The sequence below is a fragment of the Chelonia mydas genome, chromosome 6, assembly GCF_015237465.2.
Source record: "Chelonia mydas isolate rCheMyd1 chromosome 6, rCheMyd1.pri.v2, whole genome shotgun sequence".
In the NCBI taxonomy this organism is placed as follows: Eukaryota; Metazoa; Chordata; order Testudines; family Cheloniidae; genus Chelonia; species Chelonia mydas.
The window spans coordinates 53,897,322-53,910,297 of NC_051246.2; the positions used below are offsets into that span (position 1 = coordinate 53,897,322).

Genomic DNA, 12,976 nt, shown 5'->3' on the forward strand with positions numbered 1-12,976 from the left:
TCTCGGCCTTCCACTCAGGCGTGCAAATACTGCTCGATTTTTTTGCTAACCCCATGCTCAGCCGATTCTAAAAGGGCTCGACAGGTTACACCCTCATGTCCATCAACCGGTCCCTGCCTGAGACCTCAACTTGGTCCTCTCTAGGCTCATGGGTGCCCGCCTTTTGAGCCTTTAGCAACATACTCCCTGCTCTACCTCTCCTAAAGTGTTGCATTCCTGTTGGCGATAACCTCAGCCAGGAGTGTGTCTGAGCTCAGGGCCTTGACATCAGACCCTCCCTACAAGGTGTTCTATAAGGACAAAGTTCAGCTTAGGCCTCACTCTGCTTTTCTCCTGAAGGTCGTCTCGCAGTTTCACATCAACCAGGACATCTTCCTCCCAGTTTTCTACCCTAAACCTCATTCCAGCAGCAGGGAGCAGAGACTCCACTCTCTGGATGTCTGTAGCGCTGGCCTTTTACATCTAGAGAATGAAACCGTTCAGAAAGTCGGTCCAGTTGTTCGTGGCAGTGGTGGACAGGATAAAAGGTCAGTTGGTTTCATCCCAACGCATCTCATCATGGCTTGTGTCTTGTATCCGTGGGTGCTACGATCTGGCAGGTGTTCACTGTACTGCTGATCACTGTACTCTCTACCAGGGGGTGCAGGCTTCATCGACAGCATTCCTGGCTCAAGTTCCCACCCAGGAAATCTGCCGAGCTGTGACGTCGTCCTCCATACACAGTTTTGCCGCGCATTATGCAATTACCCAGCAGGCCAGAGATGATGCGGTCTTTGGAAGAGCAGTACTCCAATCAGTGGACAGCTCTGACCCCCCTCCTGAACTTGGCTTAGGAGTCACCTGATTGGAATGGACATGAAAAAGCACTTGAAGAAAAAACGGTTACTCACTCCTTGTAACTGTTGTTCTTCAAGATGTGGTGTTCGTGCCTATTCCAATACCCATCCTCCTACCCCTCTGCCTGAGTAGCTGGCAAGAAGGAACTGAAGGGGTGGCAGGTCAGCAGGGCTCTATATTGAGTGCCATGAAGGTGCGACTCCAGGGGGTGCCCAGGCTGGCCTGACGGATGCTGCTAAGGGAAAAATCTTCCAGCCATCGTGCACGTACATGCGCACGCACCTGATTGGAATGGACATGAACAACAGTTACGAGAAGTGAGTAACCATTTTTTCTGCTGTCCCCTGTGCTAATCACTAGGCAAAAACAAGGCGGTGAACTGTATTAACTAACACACGTGCTCTGAGCAGAATGTGGATCTACTAGTGCTGCAGTGCCTTAAGGCTGGATCCCATTACACCAGTGTAAATCCAGAGAGACTCCATTGTCTTCAGTGAAGTTACTCTGGAATTACACTGGTGCGACAGAGCTGACTTTGGATTTGTCCCTTAATACTTAAATTAGAGCAAGCAAAAGCTACCATCCCTTTAGCACCACAAGAGCAAAAATGTCTTCCTCTTTCAAAGGAAACTGAGCTCTTTTTTTTGTGGCAATATTAAGGGGCTGTGAGTCTTACTCTTTTAAATTCTTTTCCTTTTACATTTGTGTGCTGTAGGTGAGTGGGGTGTCTGGTATGGGGCAGATGCTGATTTATTCCCACCAGTGTAACTGACTATTGATTCCTTAATTACTCCCTAGAAAAAATACAGAGCCTAAAATAGGTTTCTATTTAAGACATATTTTCTATTGTGTTCCTCTAGTAATAATTGCTTAAAGATCTGTGTGTGTATCTACACAGTTTGAATGGTTAGACAGGGATCAAAGGGGAGGGAATAAAAACAGATAACCTTGGGAGCTTTCTGAAGGACACTAGACTCTGGTCACCAAAAGGTTTTGCTCACATGCTGGTAAATGGCCCTGTTTTGGACAAAAGCGAATTGAGGTTTGGATAATCACATTTGTATTGTGTGCGTGAATATACAGTGTAACTGACTTTATGTAAGAATGTGGTACTGAGGAATGGTGCCCGGTTGACCGCCTTATTTTCCAGAGAGGCCCTGCCAATGTGGCCCTCATGGGACCACCTTTAAGGCAGAGGACGATGCATTCCCACACCCATACAGTGTGCTGTGACTGCTGGTGGTGGTGATGGTGGCAGTTTTTGGTGATGGTTGGTTGCCACTGGGAAATGGACTGAAACTACCAAACCCACTAATTAACTAGCTGGATGCAACTTTCTGTCACAGCTGAGCTGGTTTGGATTTTGAAGCAGCAATCGAGAGGTGAAAGGCGCTGTATCCCATTGCCAGGCCTGCGTATGCAGTGTCGTTGCCTGAAATTGAGTCGTCTTCCTTGTCTTCCATTTATGCTAATCACTGTGCTTCCGAGCATGGAGTGTGAGTGAAAGAGGGAGCAGTATAACTCTGTCACAGAGTAGTGCTGTGCTGCTGCTTCGCATCCTCGTTGCATCAAGCCATTTGAACTTCCAGTACTGCCCTGGGGCCTGGTTCCCCACGATGCTCCATGGTGACTTCAGTGGAATGTCAGAGCATCAACAGAGGGCCACTGCAAGAGCAGCTGGAGTTAGGGTGAACTGGCAGAGAGGTGATTAAGAATATATCCGTGGCAGTGAAGTGATGCAGCATTTGCACAGGGTACAGAATCAGTTTAGAGAGTAGCTGCTGTTGCACGGAAGGTACCAAGATTTGATTAGTCAAATACATCATTGTTACTGTAGGATTGAGACCTGTGATTGTGAAGCAGCATGCAGCTACTTCGCATGATTGCTACCTGGGGAGGTTCTGAGGCAACAGATTGAATGGAAAGATGGTGATATTGAAATATGTGTTGTTCACTTTCGGCTGCGGATAGCCTCAAAATGTCTGCTGCTTACCTGGCTATGTTGTTAGCCATGTTTCCCTGGCCCCCATCTGAAAATGACTGTGGAGTTAGAGAGCACTTTTTAAAATAATTGCCTTAATTAAAAATAGGAAATCTGCCTGTTCTGTGTCACATACTATCATAGATGCAAAATGCTGGTGACATGGTTCAGGAACTAAAGCTTAGTCAGCAAGTTTTCTTCTTTGAGGTTTTATTTGCGAAGCTCAGTACAACAAGAAGAAACACTAATTGTAATAAATAGGTTTTAAAATAAGCCCTGCAGTTTGGGACTGTTCCAGCCCAGTGGCCACCTAGCAGGTGCCTCTGGCTTCTCAAAAGCCTTTCTCTTTATGACTTCCCAGCAGTGTGCTGTTGACCAATATTTGGATTCTCTCTGCGAGGCTGCTTGGATCTTTTGTACCTAGCCCTTGTTTGTTACTTCTCTCTCTCTCTCTCCCCCCCCCCCCCCCCCCCCCCCCCCACACACCTTGCTTGCTGGTAATTCAGTAGCACATCTGATATCTTGGTTGATCAGTTGCGACATTACACCTACTTAATTATGCAGTACAAAAGCATCGGTGCTTCCAATAATGAGGATCCATTGTAAGGCTGTCCATTCCCAGTCATGTTTTGGGACCCTCTGATTGAGCTGTGGGGCTTGATAATTTTGTTAATCCAACCATGTATAATTAGGCTTGAACGTTATATGTGCCATGTCTCTGTTTGGTTCCACGCTGTAGGGAATTGTTCTTCTCCATGCTGAAAAATCATAAAACAGATTAAACTTTTTAAAAACGGAATGTATTATCTTCTGAGGTTCTCTATTGGTGCCCTAAAGCTAGTAGTAATATGTTCTTTTAATCAATGCTGCAGAATGATGCCTGCAAGCTGTCATTTCTGTGTTGGAATATACAACCCAATTCTATGGAAATAGCTATAAAAGCTATAAAGCAGCTTTGCTTTTTGGTGGCAATTGACCTATGTGCAGTGGGGCAGCATAAAGCTGCCAAAATAGGACTCAACTGGGACTTAACTTGAGCATAGACTTTGTACTAGCTGTCTGCACCGGGTGAATTTCACCCTTCATTAGTGAATCAGCGTGGGGTTTCATTTTAGAGACCAACTTATGCTGTGGTGAAGCGCTCTTCCCAAACTAACTGAATCAGTTACCTTTCTGTTGGATTTTGAGAGACAGGTGGTGCTTTTTGGCAACAGGGGATTTACTCTGTGGTTAATGGTGGCCAAAAGGGGATCTGAAATGCATGTTTCAATGGTGAAAGGATGCACTTGTTCTGTTCTTCCCAGTGTCCATGGTGCTGCAGCTCACTGTCAGTTCTCATTTTACTCTATGTGCATATTCTGTTTCAGCTGATGTGTGTATAAATTAATATAATTTACTGCTCTTGGGTCACATCTGCCATGACACGTTATCAAGTGGGGTCTGGACAAGGGGAAATTCCTCCAATTTCAAGCAAAGGCACATAGATGTGCCAGAAAAATATTGACTGGTTGAATTCCAGCTCATTGCTTTTCTTTGTACTTGATCTAATTATGTAAAAGCAGTCATGCTATTTCTCCTGGAGTGCAAATTTAAATCCCCTGCTTTGGGTGACCTGTGTCAAGAGGGGAAAACTGAAAATAAGTAAGGATCTTTGTACGTCCTGTGTAACTTAGAATATCAGTATGCTGCCTCTTGTGACTCATCAGCCTGTTTTTATTGTCTTCTGGATTTGGTGCTAGTGAGCAGGGGCTGAATGGGAAGGACTGTAGACAGAAGTCCTCCATTTATCTATACAGCAGGTGCAGCATAGGCTACAGCAGTTGAAGCTTTCCCACATTGACCTACCAGTGTATTTGTGTCCTGACTTTAAAGAACCAGATACCTGGTGGATGTGAACAGAGACTGTGCTTGCCATAGGGGTACTTCGGTGGTCCTTGGATTCTGCAGCTGAAGCGTAAAACGCTCAGTGAAGTATGGACTTGTCTCCGAGCATAGGGCTATTAAGATATGTAGCTCTAATGCAATATGGAAAGAGTTCTGAAGACATAAAATATTTTTCAGTTGAGATTTTTCCACTACCAAAGTTAGTGTGTTTAAACATGGCAGTAACTCCAGGATAATTTATCGCCCATTTTCTTCAAAGCAATGGCCTATTATTTCTGAGTGGACCTTGGATTCTGTTCAGGAAAAAATGGTAGTTGGAATACCTGAAGTGATACATCTTAACTTCATAATCCTAACTGAGAACTACTAATACTGTAAAGAGTAAGGGCAGGAACAGCATGACTTGGGTTTGGAAGGATACTAAATCAAGTAATAGTTGCTGTGACTGCTCTTAAAACAGTGTATATAATAATATCTGCTGAGAGACATCAGGGAAGATTTCACTGCAGCTGTGTTGACTTTATCTCTGCAAGAGAGAATCTCCTCCGAATTGATTCCAAAGTCCTGGCTTCTTTGCTCCCTCACCTGTCTTAGTTATTTCCTTTCCTTTTTCCTCCCCACTGTTGCACTCCTTATGCCTCCTTTGCTGTCTTTTTGTAACACTTCTTCATCATCCCCTAAACTGTTTAAACTTTTCCAGTCTGTGAGGCGCAGATTCATTTTGGGCATAAAAGCATTGCCTATCACCATCGCACTCTGATCTCCCGTTCAGGGAGTCCTCATAAAATCCATGTGGTGCAAGTGCATAGATATCAACACGTGATGGTGGGGTTAGAACTGGGGATGTTTTACTCCAAGAAAACAGGCCATTACCATCTGGGCCAAAGGAGAATCTCCATTAGTTGTACAATTTAAGTCTTCTCTCTAAGGCTAGTGACTGGAGGACAATATGTATTCATTATAATCACACACACACACACTTGAACAGGTCTGATTGCATGCAAATACACACTAGTGAGTGAGTGAACTGGATCAGTGATTGGCTGTGACGTATAAGAAACCTTTCAAAGAGGCCAGAATCCACTAATACAGCTTCAGGGAAATGCTAGCTGCATGCCAATGTGAAAAACTGGAAGGGAATGGATAAAGGAGTTTGAGCAAACATGTTAAATCTTCTTCCAGGGGGATGTTTTGGAGGAACATTTGTTCTTTGGTGGTGGTAACCACAGGTGGGAAACTTAGCTTAGAAGTGATTTGTGCCCTAACAAGTGTCCACCCCATTGACCGTGAAAAGATATTTCTTCCCCTGGCTTTTTGATTGTGCATTGATTGTATTCTGTACCAGTTGATTGCTGTCTTCTTCCTTGCAAGTATTTCCGTTGTAGGGTATATCTATAATCTGTACAGCTCTTTGAAATCTTTGGGAAGGAAGGGCAGGATAGAAATATGAAATGTTATGACCTGACTAGAATACGTCTGTACCACTGGCTTCTACTTGATGGAATCAAAGCTGCTCAACTGTGCCATAAACACTGTGATGCTAACAGTTAAATGGAACTTGTCTTGAGCTCATGTGGTAGAAACTGAGGCTTTTTGAGCCCATGGCTCAGAGTTATGTTTTTGCTCTTGCCATCATGATGTGAGTGGCCATGTTATGCAGAAAATTAACAAATGTGAAGTCCTAAGTAGCCTGGGATTTATTACAATATCGTTCTTAAATCTGGTTTGCTGTGTACATTTTGACACTGAGTATTCATTATTTACTGTTATGCCGATGCTGTCAAAATATAGACAGACATGGTCCCTGCCCTACAGTGTTTACAATCAAAGAAAAGCCACATGATAGAGGAGTAAGGGATACCATGCAATCATTGTATTACACACACACAAACTTTAATTGAACCCTTAAGGTTGCAAAGTCAAGCACTCAAAAGTTAGGAAATGCCAGAGTTAAGGTTGCCTGTTCAGCCTTAATTCAGACCGCTTGCATTATGATACGGTCTTTAATTATATGATCACATACTGTTTTTTCCACTGGACCACTGTCTCATTGAGTGCACTAGTGATCAGCTATTCAGTATTTTGCTTTATCTTCATTAATCAAGTATATCCCCAGGCCTTATGTACTGCACGTTATTCAAACCATGCTCTGAAGACAGAATTATTCGTTTCTTCACGGGCATCTCTTTGATTCTCATCACTACAGTATCTCTGAGAGTTGTACAGACAACCTTAATTGTGGCAATTCTTAACTTTTTAGTAGTTAACTTTACAACCTTAATAATCTTTTATCAAAATTTTGTGTGTGATTTCCTAAGGTGTTTTTGTTAATCAAAAAAAAAATCCATCACATGACATCATATTGACACCCACTTGGGTCATCAGCAGGATTAAAATCTTTAGAGCCATCACACGGACCTCTGCCACTTGCGCTAATGGAGTAACTGATAGGGAATGACAACCTACTGCGAGACCAGAACTGTAGTGGGCTATCACAGATTCTCTGTGTGGACACATACTTTCCCAGTGGGTTTCAGATATTTTCTGACAGCAGAGGGATGGTGAGACTCAGAAATTTTGGGTTATATTCCAGGCTGTGGAGGGGATCATGCTCTAAGTGTGGCCCCTTTCTCTCCATTCCTTCTAACCTGTCCCCCCTCTGGACTGCCTATCTCAATTTTCCCCTTCTGCCCCCAGTCTCTTTGCCCAGCTTGCCCTCATTCCCCACTTCCTGCTCCTCATCTGATTGTTCTCTCCCTGACCCTGGCCTCTAGCACCCCCTTCAACCCCTCCCCTTGGTTCTCTGTCCCCCATCCCCACAGAATCCCAGTCCCAATCTCTCTACCCAGGCTCCTTGTCCAATATTGCTGTCCTCCTCACACCCCAGTTTCTTGTCCCACTCTTTACTCAGCCAGTCCCTGTCTCCTCCCACACCCTGACTACCAATTTTCCTCCCCTCCCTCTCTCCCTCCTGCCACCCTCCAGTCCCAGTCTTCCTCCTCACAACCCTCTGGCTCTTGTCTCTTCTGCATTTGAATCAGGCATCTCCCTCCTCCACGTTGCCCAAGCCCAGTAGGCAATTCGTCCTGGGCACCTGAGAGACAGGCTCACTGCTCTCCTTTCAGGTCTATAGACCCAGCATGGTCCTCAGCAGTCCAGAGCTCCATTTGCCGGGAAAGTCCAGGTCCGAGTCTGCTCTATGCAGACAGAATCTTCGGGGGTTTTAGCTGCAGAACTCGAATAGGTCTCCACAGTTTGAACATGCTCGGTAATTTTTTTTTTTTCCTCAAAGCCTTATAACTTGGCCACATTTGATCAGATTTTCACAAGGATAGCAAAAAAGTATCCCTGACACAAAGGTCCTCCATCCCCTACCAAATTTCATGTCCCTGTTCTAGAGCTTTTCTAAGAGAAGTTGCTAGAATTTTTTAACATGGGCAGAAGCACATATTTTCCCCCTAACCTTGTTCTCAGAAACAGCTGACCTGTTTTGGCTTAAAAAACGAAAAAAAAAAAACCAAAAAACACAAAACCCCCACCCTCAAAATAAAATAAGAAAAAAATCAGCCGAGGCAGATACCCTGCATGGAAAATTTTGTCCTTTAAATGACTTAATCTTGACAAAATTATAAGAACTGAAAGCAGCGTTTTGTAATGGGGAGTGTCTGGTCAGCCCTGCGTTTAGATCCTTCTGTTAGGAAGATGTTTTAATCTTCTGCAAATTGTTTCCCTAATTCTGGCTTTCTTTGTGTTTCTTGTCTTGCAGCAAAAGCCAAATCCAAATGTGGCTCCACGTTCTTCCCCTGTGCTAGTGGGATCCATTGTATCATTGGCCGCTTCCGGTGCAATGGCTTTGAGGACTGTCCAGATGGCAGTGATGAAGAAAATTGTAGTAAGTGCCAAGTCTACCTGCACATGGAGAAACCTCTTGTTTGTTTCAACAAATCAATACTGCACAAGAAGAAGACGTTCAGTTCTTTAACCCTGATTTAGATGCACACTCTCTGTTTACTACCTAAATTGTCTTGTGGTTTTTTTGCTTTGTAACTGAAGGGCCTCTCAGTAGCAACAGGAGATTTATAGTGTTAATAACCGTCAGAAACCTGCCTCATCAGAAAGTGTAAACTCTACTTCTGAGGACATTCTGCGCCAAAAAAATTAAAATTCGGCACCAAATTTTTTGAAATTCTGCAAAATTCTCCAGATTTTATATGTTAAATAAATGTGGCGGCTCCAGCATGGCATTGGGGCGCACAGGCCACTGGCTGCACAAAGGTGGGAGATCACTGTGCACGGACTCAGCAGTGAGGCTTCATCCAACCCTGACACAGCGCAAGGTTCGGGCCTGCCCCAGAAGCACCCCAGGGTCCTGTCCCTCTGTGTGGGCAGGCAAGCTTAGCAAGGCAGGATCCAAGTGTGGAGGGGCTTCATGTGGGGGAATCCTGGTGTGGGTTGACAGGGTTGGGGGGGGTAGTCTGGGTGCGGGCGGCTCAGTGAGGGATCTGGATGCACAGGGGCTGGTTGGGGGGTTCTGGATGCAATGGTAATGGGAGGCTGTAGGGGGGTCCAGGTGAAGGTGGTAGGGGCTCAGCAGCTGGAGGGGGGGGGTCTGGGTCACAGGTCCTGCCTAGAAAGTCTTTATATTCTTAGTTACTAAAGCATTATTGTTTGCAGTTGATCCACATTAAACACTGAAACATAACCAGCCACTCTTTGTACCCTCCAAACACTCACTACTGAGCTTTGTCTTTTTTTATAAACCAACCCAGGTCAGCCTGCTGCTACTTGCCAAGGGTATGTTCCCTAGTTTTATTACTGGTACCCTTGCTAAACTTGACAGTTCTGTTATAATCAGGCAGTGGATGGTGGGGTAGGGCTCCGCATTCATGTTTATCGAGCTTTAACTTTCTTTAGATAAGAGAGTTTCACTGAATAGAAAAGAGTGGATCAAAGTAAGAAATTGCTCCCTGTATCTCTCTCTCAGGGTGACTTCCATGGTCTAGGCATTGCTTATCTTCTCTCATTCCTCTCTTTGTCATCTTTGTCTCCTCTCCTGCTCTGCTGGCCCCTGGATTACACACCTGCTGACTTCACTAACACAGCCCTGCAGAGCCAATTTGGCTGTGGTAGAGCTTGTCTACCTTGTGCATCATCTGACTGCTGACTCTTTATTACTGGTGGGGATGGAAGGACAAAGAGCCTGGCTGGACATTCAGATCCTGGGAGCTGGCTGTTAGAAAAACAATATAGTTATTTGATTTGAAAGAGTGAAATTCACCCCGTATGGAAAATCAGCACAAAGCCTATACGTCACTTAAGTGTGACTTAAAAGCTTGAAATGGGACTTGTGTGCCATGGGTGAATTTCCCCCAAATTGGGCAAGCTTGCTATGAAAGTGACAGAAAAATAATTTATCTTCCTTTCTCCCCATCAGTGGGTTTCAGGGAAGTCACAACAGAAAGTTAGTTTTAATACATTTTGACTTGTGTTAAAACCTTTGCGCATGGCTGAATTAGACCCTTTTGTATCAGTAACTACAGCAAGGATATAGCATAGCAGTAAGGAAAGATTATAGTCAATCAGGCAACTCTGCTGCTATTAACCAGAGTTGGTAAATACGCTGATGAGCTCTGGGTCTGCAGATGGCAGCTTTCAGCAAGCACTTGCTCACTCTTGCCAGAGCACGCTGGATTTTTTTTCCCTTAATGACATTTAAAGGTCAGGAGGAGGACAACAGACAGCAGCTTTCTCAGATAACAAAAGGAGCAATTTGAACCGTGATACATCACTGTCCACTGCACGGGGGGACATTCCCTTTTCATCTCTGTGCTCCCCCCCACACTGAGGTGTCTCTATGGTAGCACCAACATCTCTGACCTTTCTTTAAGATGCCATCTGTTGATGGCCTGTAGTGACTGCGTTGGGCCCTGGGAGAATGCGGTGAGGAGATGGCACCCCCAGAGAGAGAATGAAGTTAGAGGATTAAAGTCTAAGGAAATGATTTGTGATCTTTGGGTTATTCTTGAACAAACGGGGGTAGAAGGAGCTTTGGATCAAGGTGCCTTGAATAATAAATCCTTTGAGGTGGTGGAATGAGAAGTTAAAGATTGCACGTTTTTAAAATACATCAGCTCAACACATATGTAATCGGTTATGAATTACATAATTTCCTGTGTGCAGGCAATATATAGCTGTGAGTGTGCCTTACAAATGATCATAGTGATCCTTTGATCTTCTACCCTTCCCCAGATGTGGCTAAAGATAATACCTTCAATATGCTTAAACTACGCCTCTACCTTCTGCTCAGGTTTCAGAGGGGTAGCCGTGTTAGTCTGTATCAGTAAAAACAACGAGGAGTCCTTGTGGCACCTTTAGAGACTAACACATTTATTTGGGCATAAGCTTTTGGGATATAACTCGCTTCATCAGATGCACGGAGCGGAAAATACAGTAAGCAGGTACAAATATACAGCGCATGAAAAGATGGGAGTTACCTTACCAAGTGGGGAGGTCAGTGCTAACGAGGCCAATTCCCAACAGTTGACAAGAAGGGGTGAATATCAACAAAGGGAAAATTACTTTTTGCAGTGCTAATAAGGCCAATTCAATCAAATGTGACTGAATGTGACTACAAAAAGTAATTTTCCCTCTGTTGATATTCACCCCTTCTTGTCAACTGTTGGGAATTGGCCTCGTTAGCACTGACCTCCCCACTTGGTAAGGTAACTCCCATCTTTTCATGCGCTGTATATTTGTACCTGCTTACTGTCTTTTCCACTCCGTGCATCTGATGAAGTGGGTTATGTCCCACGAAAGCTTATGCCCAAATAAATTTGTTAGTCTCTAAGGTGCCACAAGGACTCCTCGTTGTTTTTACTTTCTGCTCAGTTTCTCTGGGAGCAATGGTACTATAGACCCTGGTGTCCACTATGAAATCTACACGCCATGCATTTAGCTTAAAGGCAATGCAGAGTTGGCATTTTCGTTATAAATGAACATTGTAGGGTTACAGGGTTGTGTATATATATGTAATTTGCTAAGGTGTGTGTGGTGTGTGTCTTATCTACAGGTGATTGTATGAACAGAGGTCTTTAAACTATGTTTCATTTCAAAGATTCAGAAGATGTACTGTTTGGGAGGCTCTTTTGGTTAGTTTTAAAGAAGGAAAAAAAAAAAGCAGGCAAGTAATCTTCTGGTAAGTGTGGCAGTTCCACACTTGGAAGCAAACAAGGCTTATAAAAGGGCATTGTCAACTTCTTTTTAAAGTTTAACTTTGAATATTGCATTCAGTTTGAATCACCTCCGTTTCCAGAAACTGGAGGGATTTCAGAAAAGAGCGACAAAAATGATTAAGGGGCTGGAGGGATTGACTTATGAGGAGATATTAAAAGAGTTAAATAATGTCTAGCTTGGCGAAGCAATGAGTAAGAAGGAAGGTATGGTTACATATGCTGTGTATGAAGGGTGCAAAGTGTGATACTAAGGGTATAGCTAGGAGTAGAACGATGAAATTAAGGAAGTGGAAACTTTGGCAGATTTCCCTGATATTTATCCTGACAGTGAGATGTATTAGAGTGTGGAATAGTCTCCTAAGGGAAGTGGTGGAAATCTTTCAGCTTGAGACTTTTCAAATGAGACTGGACAGAACAGTAAATGTGCTGTAACTAACAATGCTAGGTTAGAAGGAGAAAGTGGATGATGAAATTTTTCTGCTTCTGTGAATCTACTTAAATTATAAAATCTTTTACCATATAGAGCCTTTTTGTTGGGTGTTTGTACAGCACCTGGCACACTGGAGTCCTTGCCTATGACTGGTTCTCCTAAGCACTATCACAATATAAATATTACATACACAAAAACTTAAAAGAACATTATTAAGGTTACAAAGTCAAGCTCTGAAAAGTTAGGAAATTTCAGAATTAAGATTGCCTGTGCAACCCTAATTCGGTCCCCTCATACATATGCATTATGAGACATGCTCTCTGCTCTCAGTTCTAGGGTCAGACCAAGACCCGTCATGGCCCAGAGCAGCTGGGAACTGTAATTGCATGGAAAGTCCTGCTCACCCCAAGTCTAGAGCATGCCCATTCTTGATGGAATCTTTGGGGAATTAAGCTGTGAAGCTCCAGTAAGTCTCTACTGAGCACTGGCGAATTGCAGTTTCTCAGAGGCTTATAACTTGGCTATGTTTTCAGAGAGATGACAAAAGGCACATCTTTGATACAAAGGTCACCACCTGCTAAGTTTCAAGTCCCTGTTGCACAGCCTGAGGTT

The 12,976-nt window shown here is 43.9% G+C and overlaps 1 protein-coding gene across 5 annotated transcripts in view; it reads left to right on the forward strand.

Moving 5' to 3' along the window:
* Positions 1-12,976, forward strand: part of LDLRAD3 (low density lipoprotein receptor class A domain containing 3) — a 178,892-nt gene that overhangs the window by 68,716 nt on the left and 97,200 nt on the right. For all 5 annotated transcript variants that reach the window (XM_037900054.2, XM_037900055.2, XM_043549060.1 and 2 more), the window contains one exon: positions 8,469-8,594. In XM_037900054.2, the coding sequence (XP_037755982.1) occupies positions 8,469-8,594 (126 nt within the window). The remainder of the gene's footprint in view (positions 1-8,468; positions 8,595-12,976) is intronic.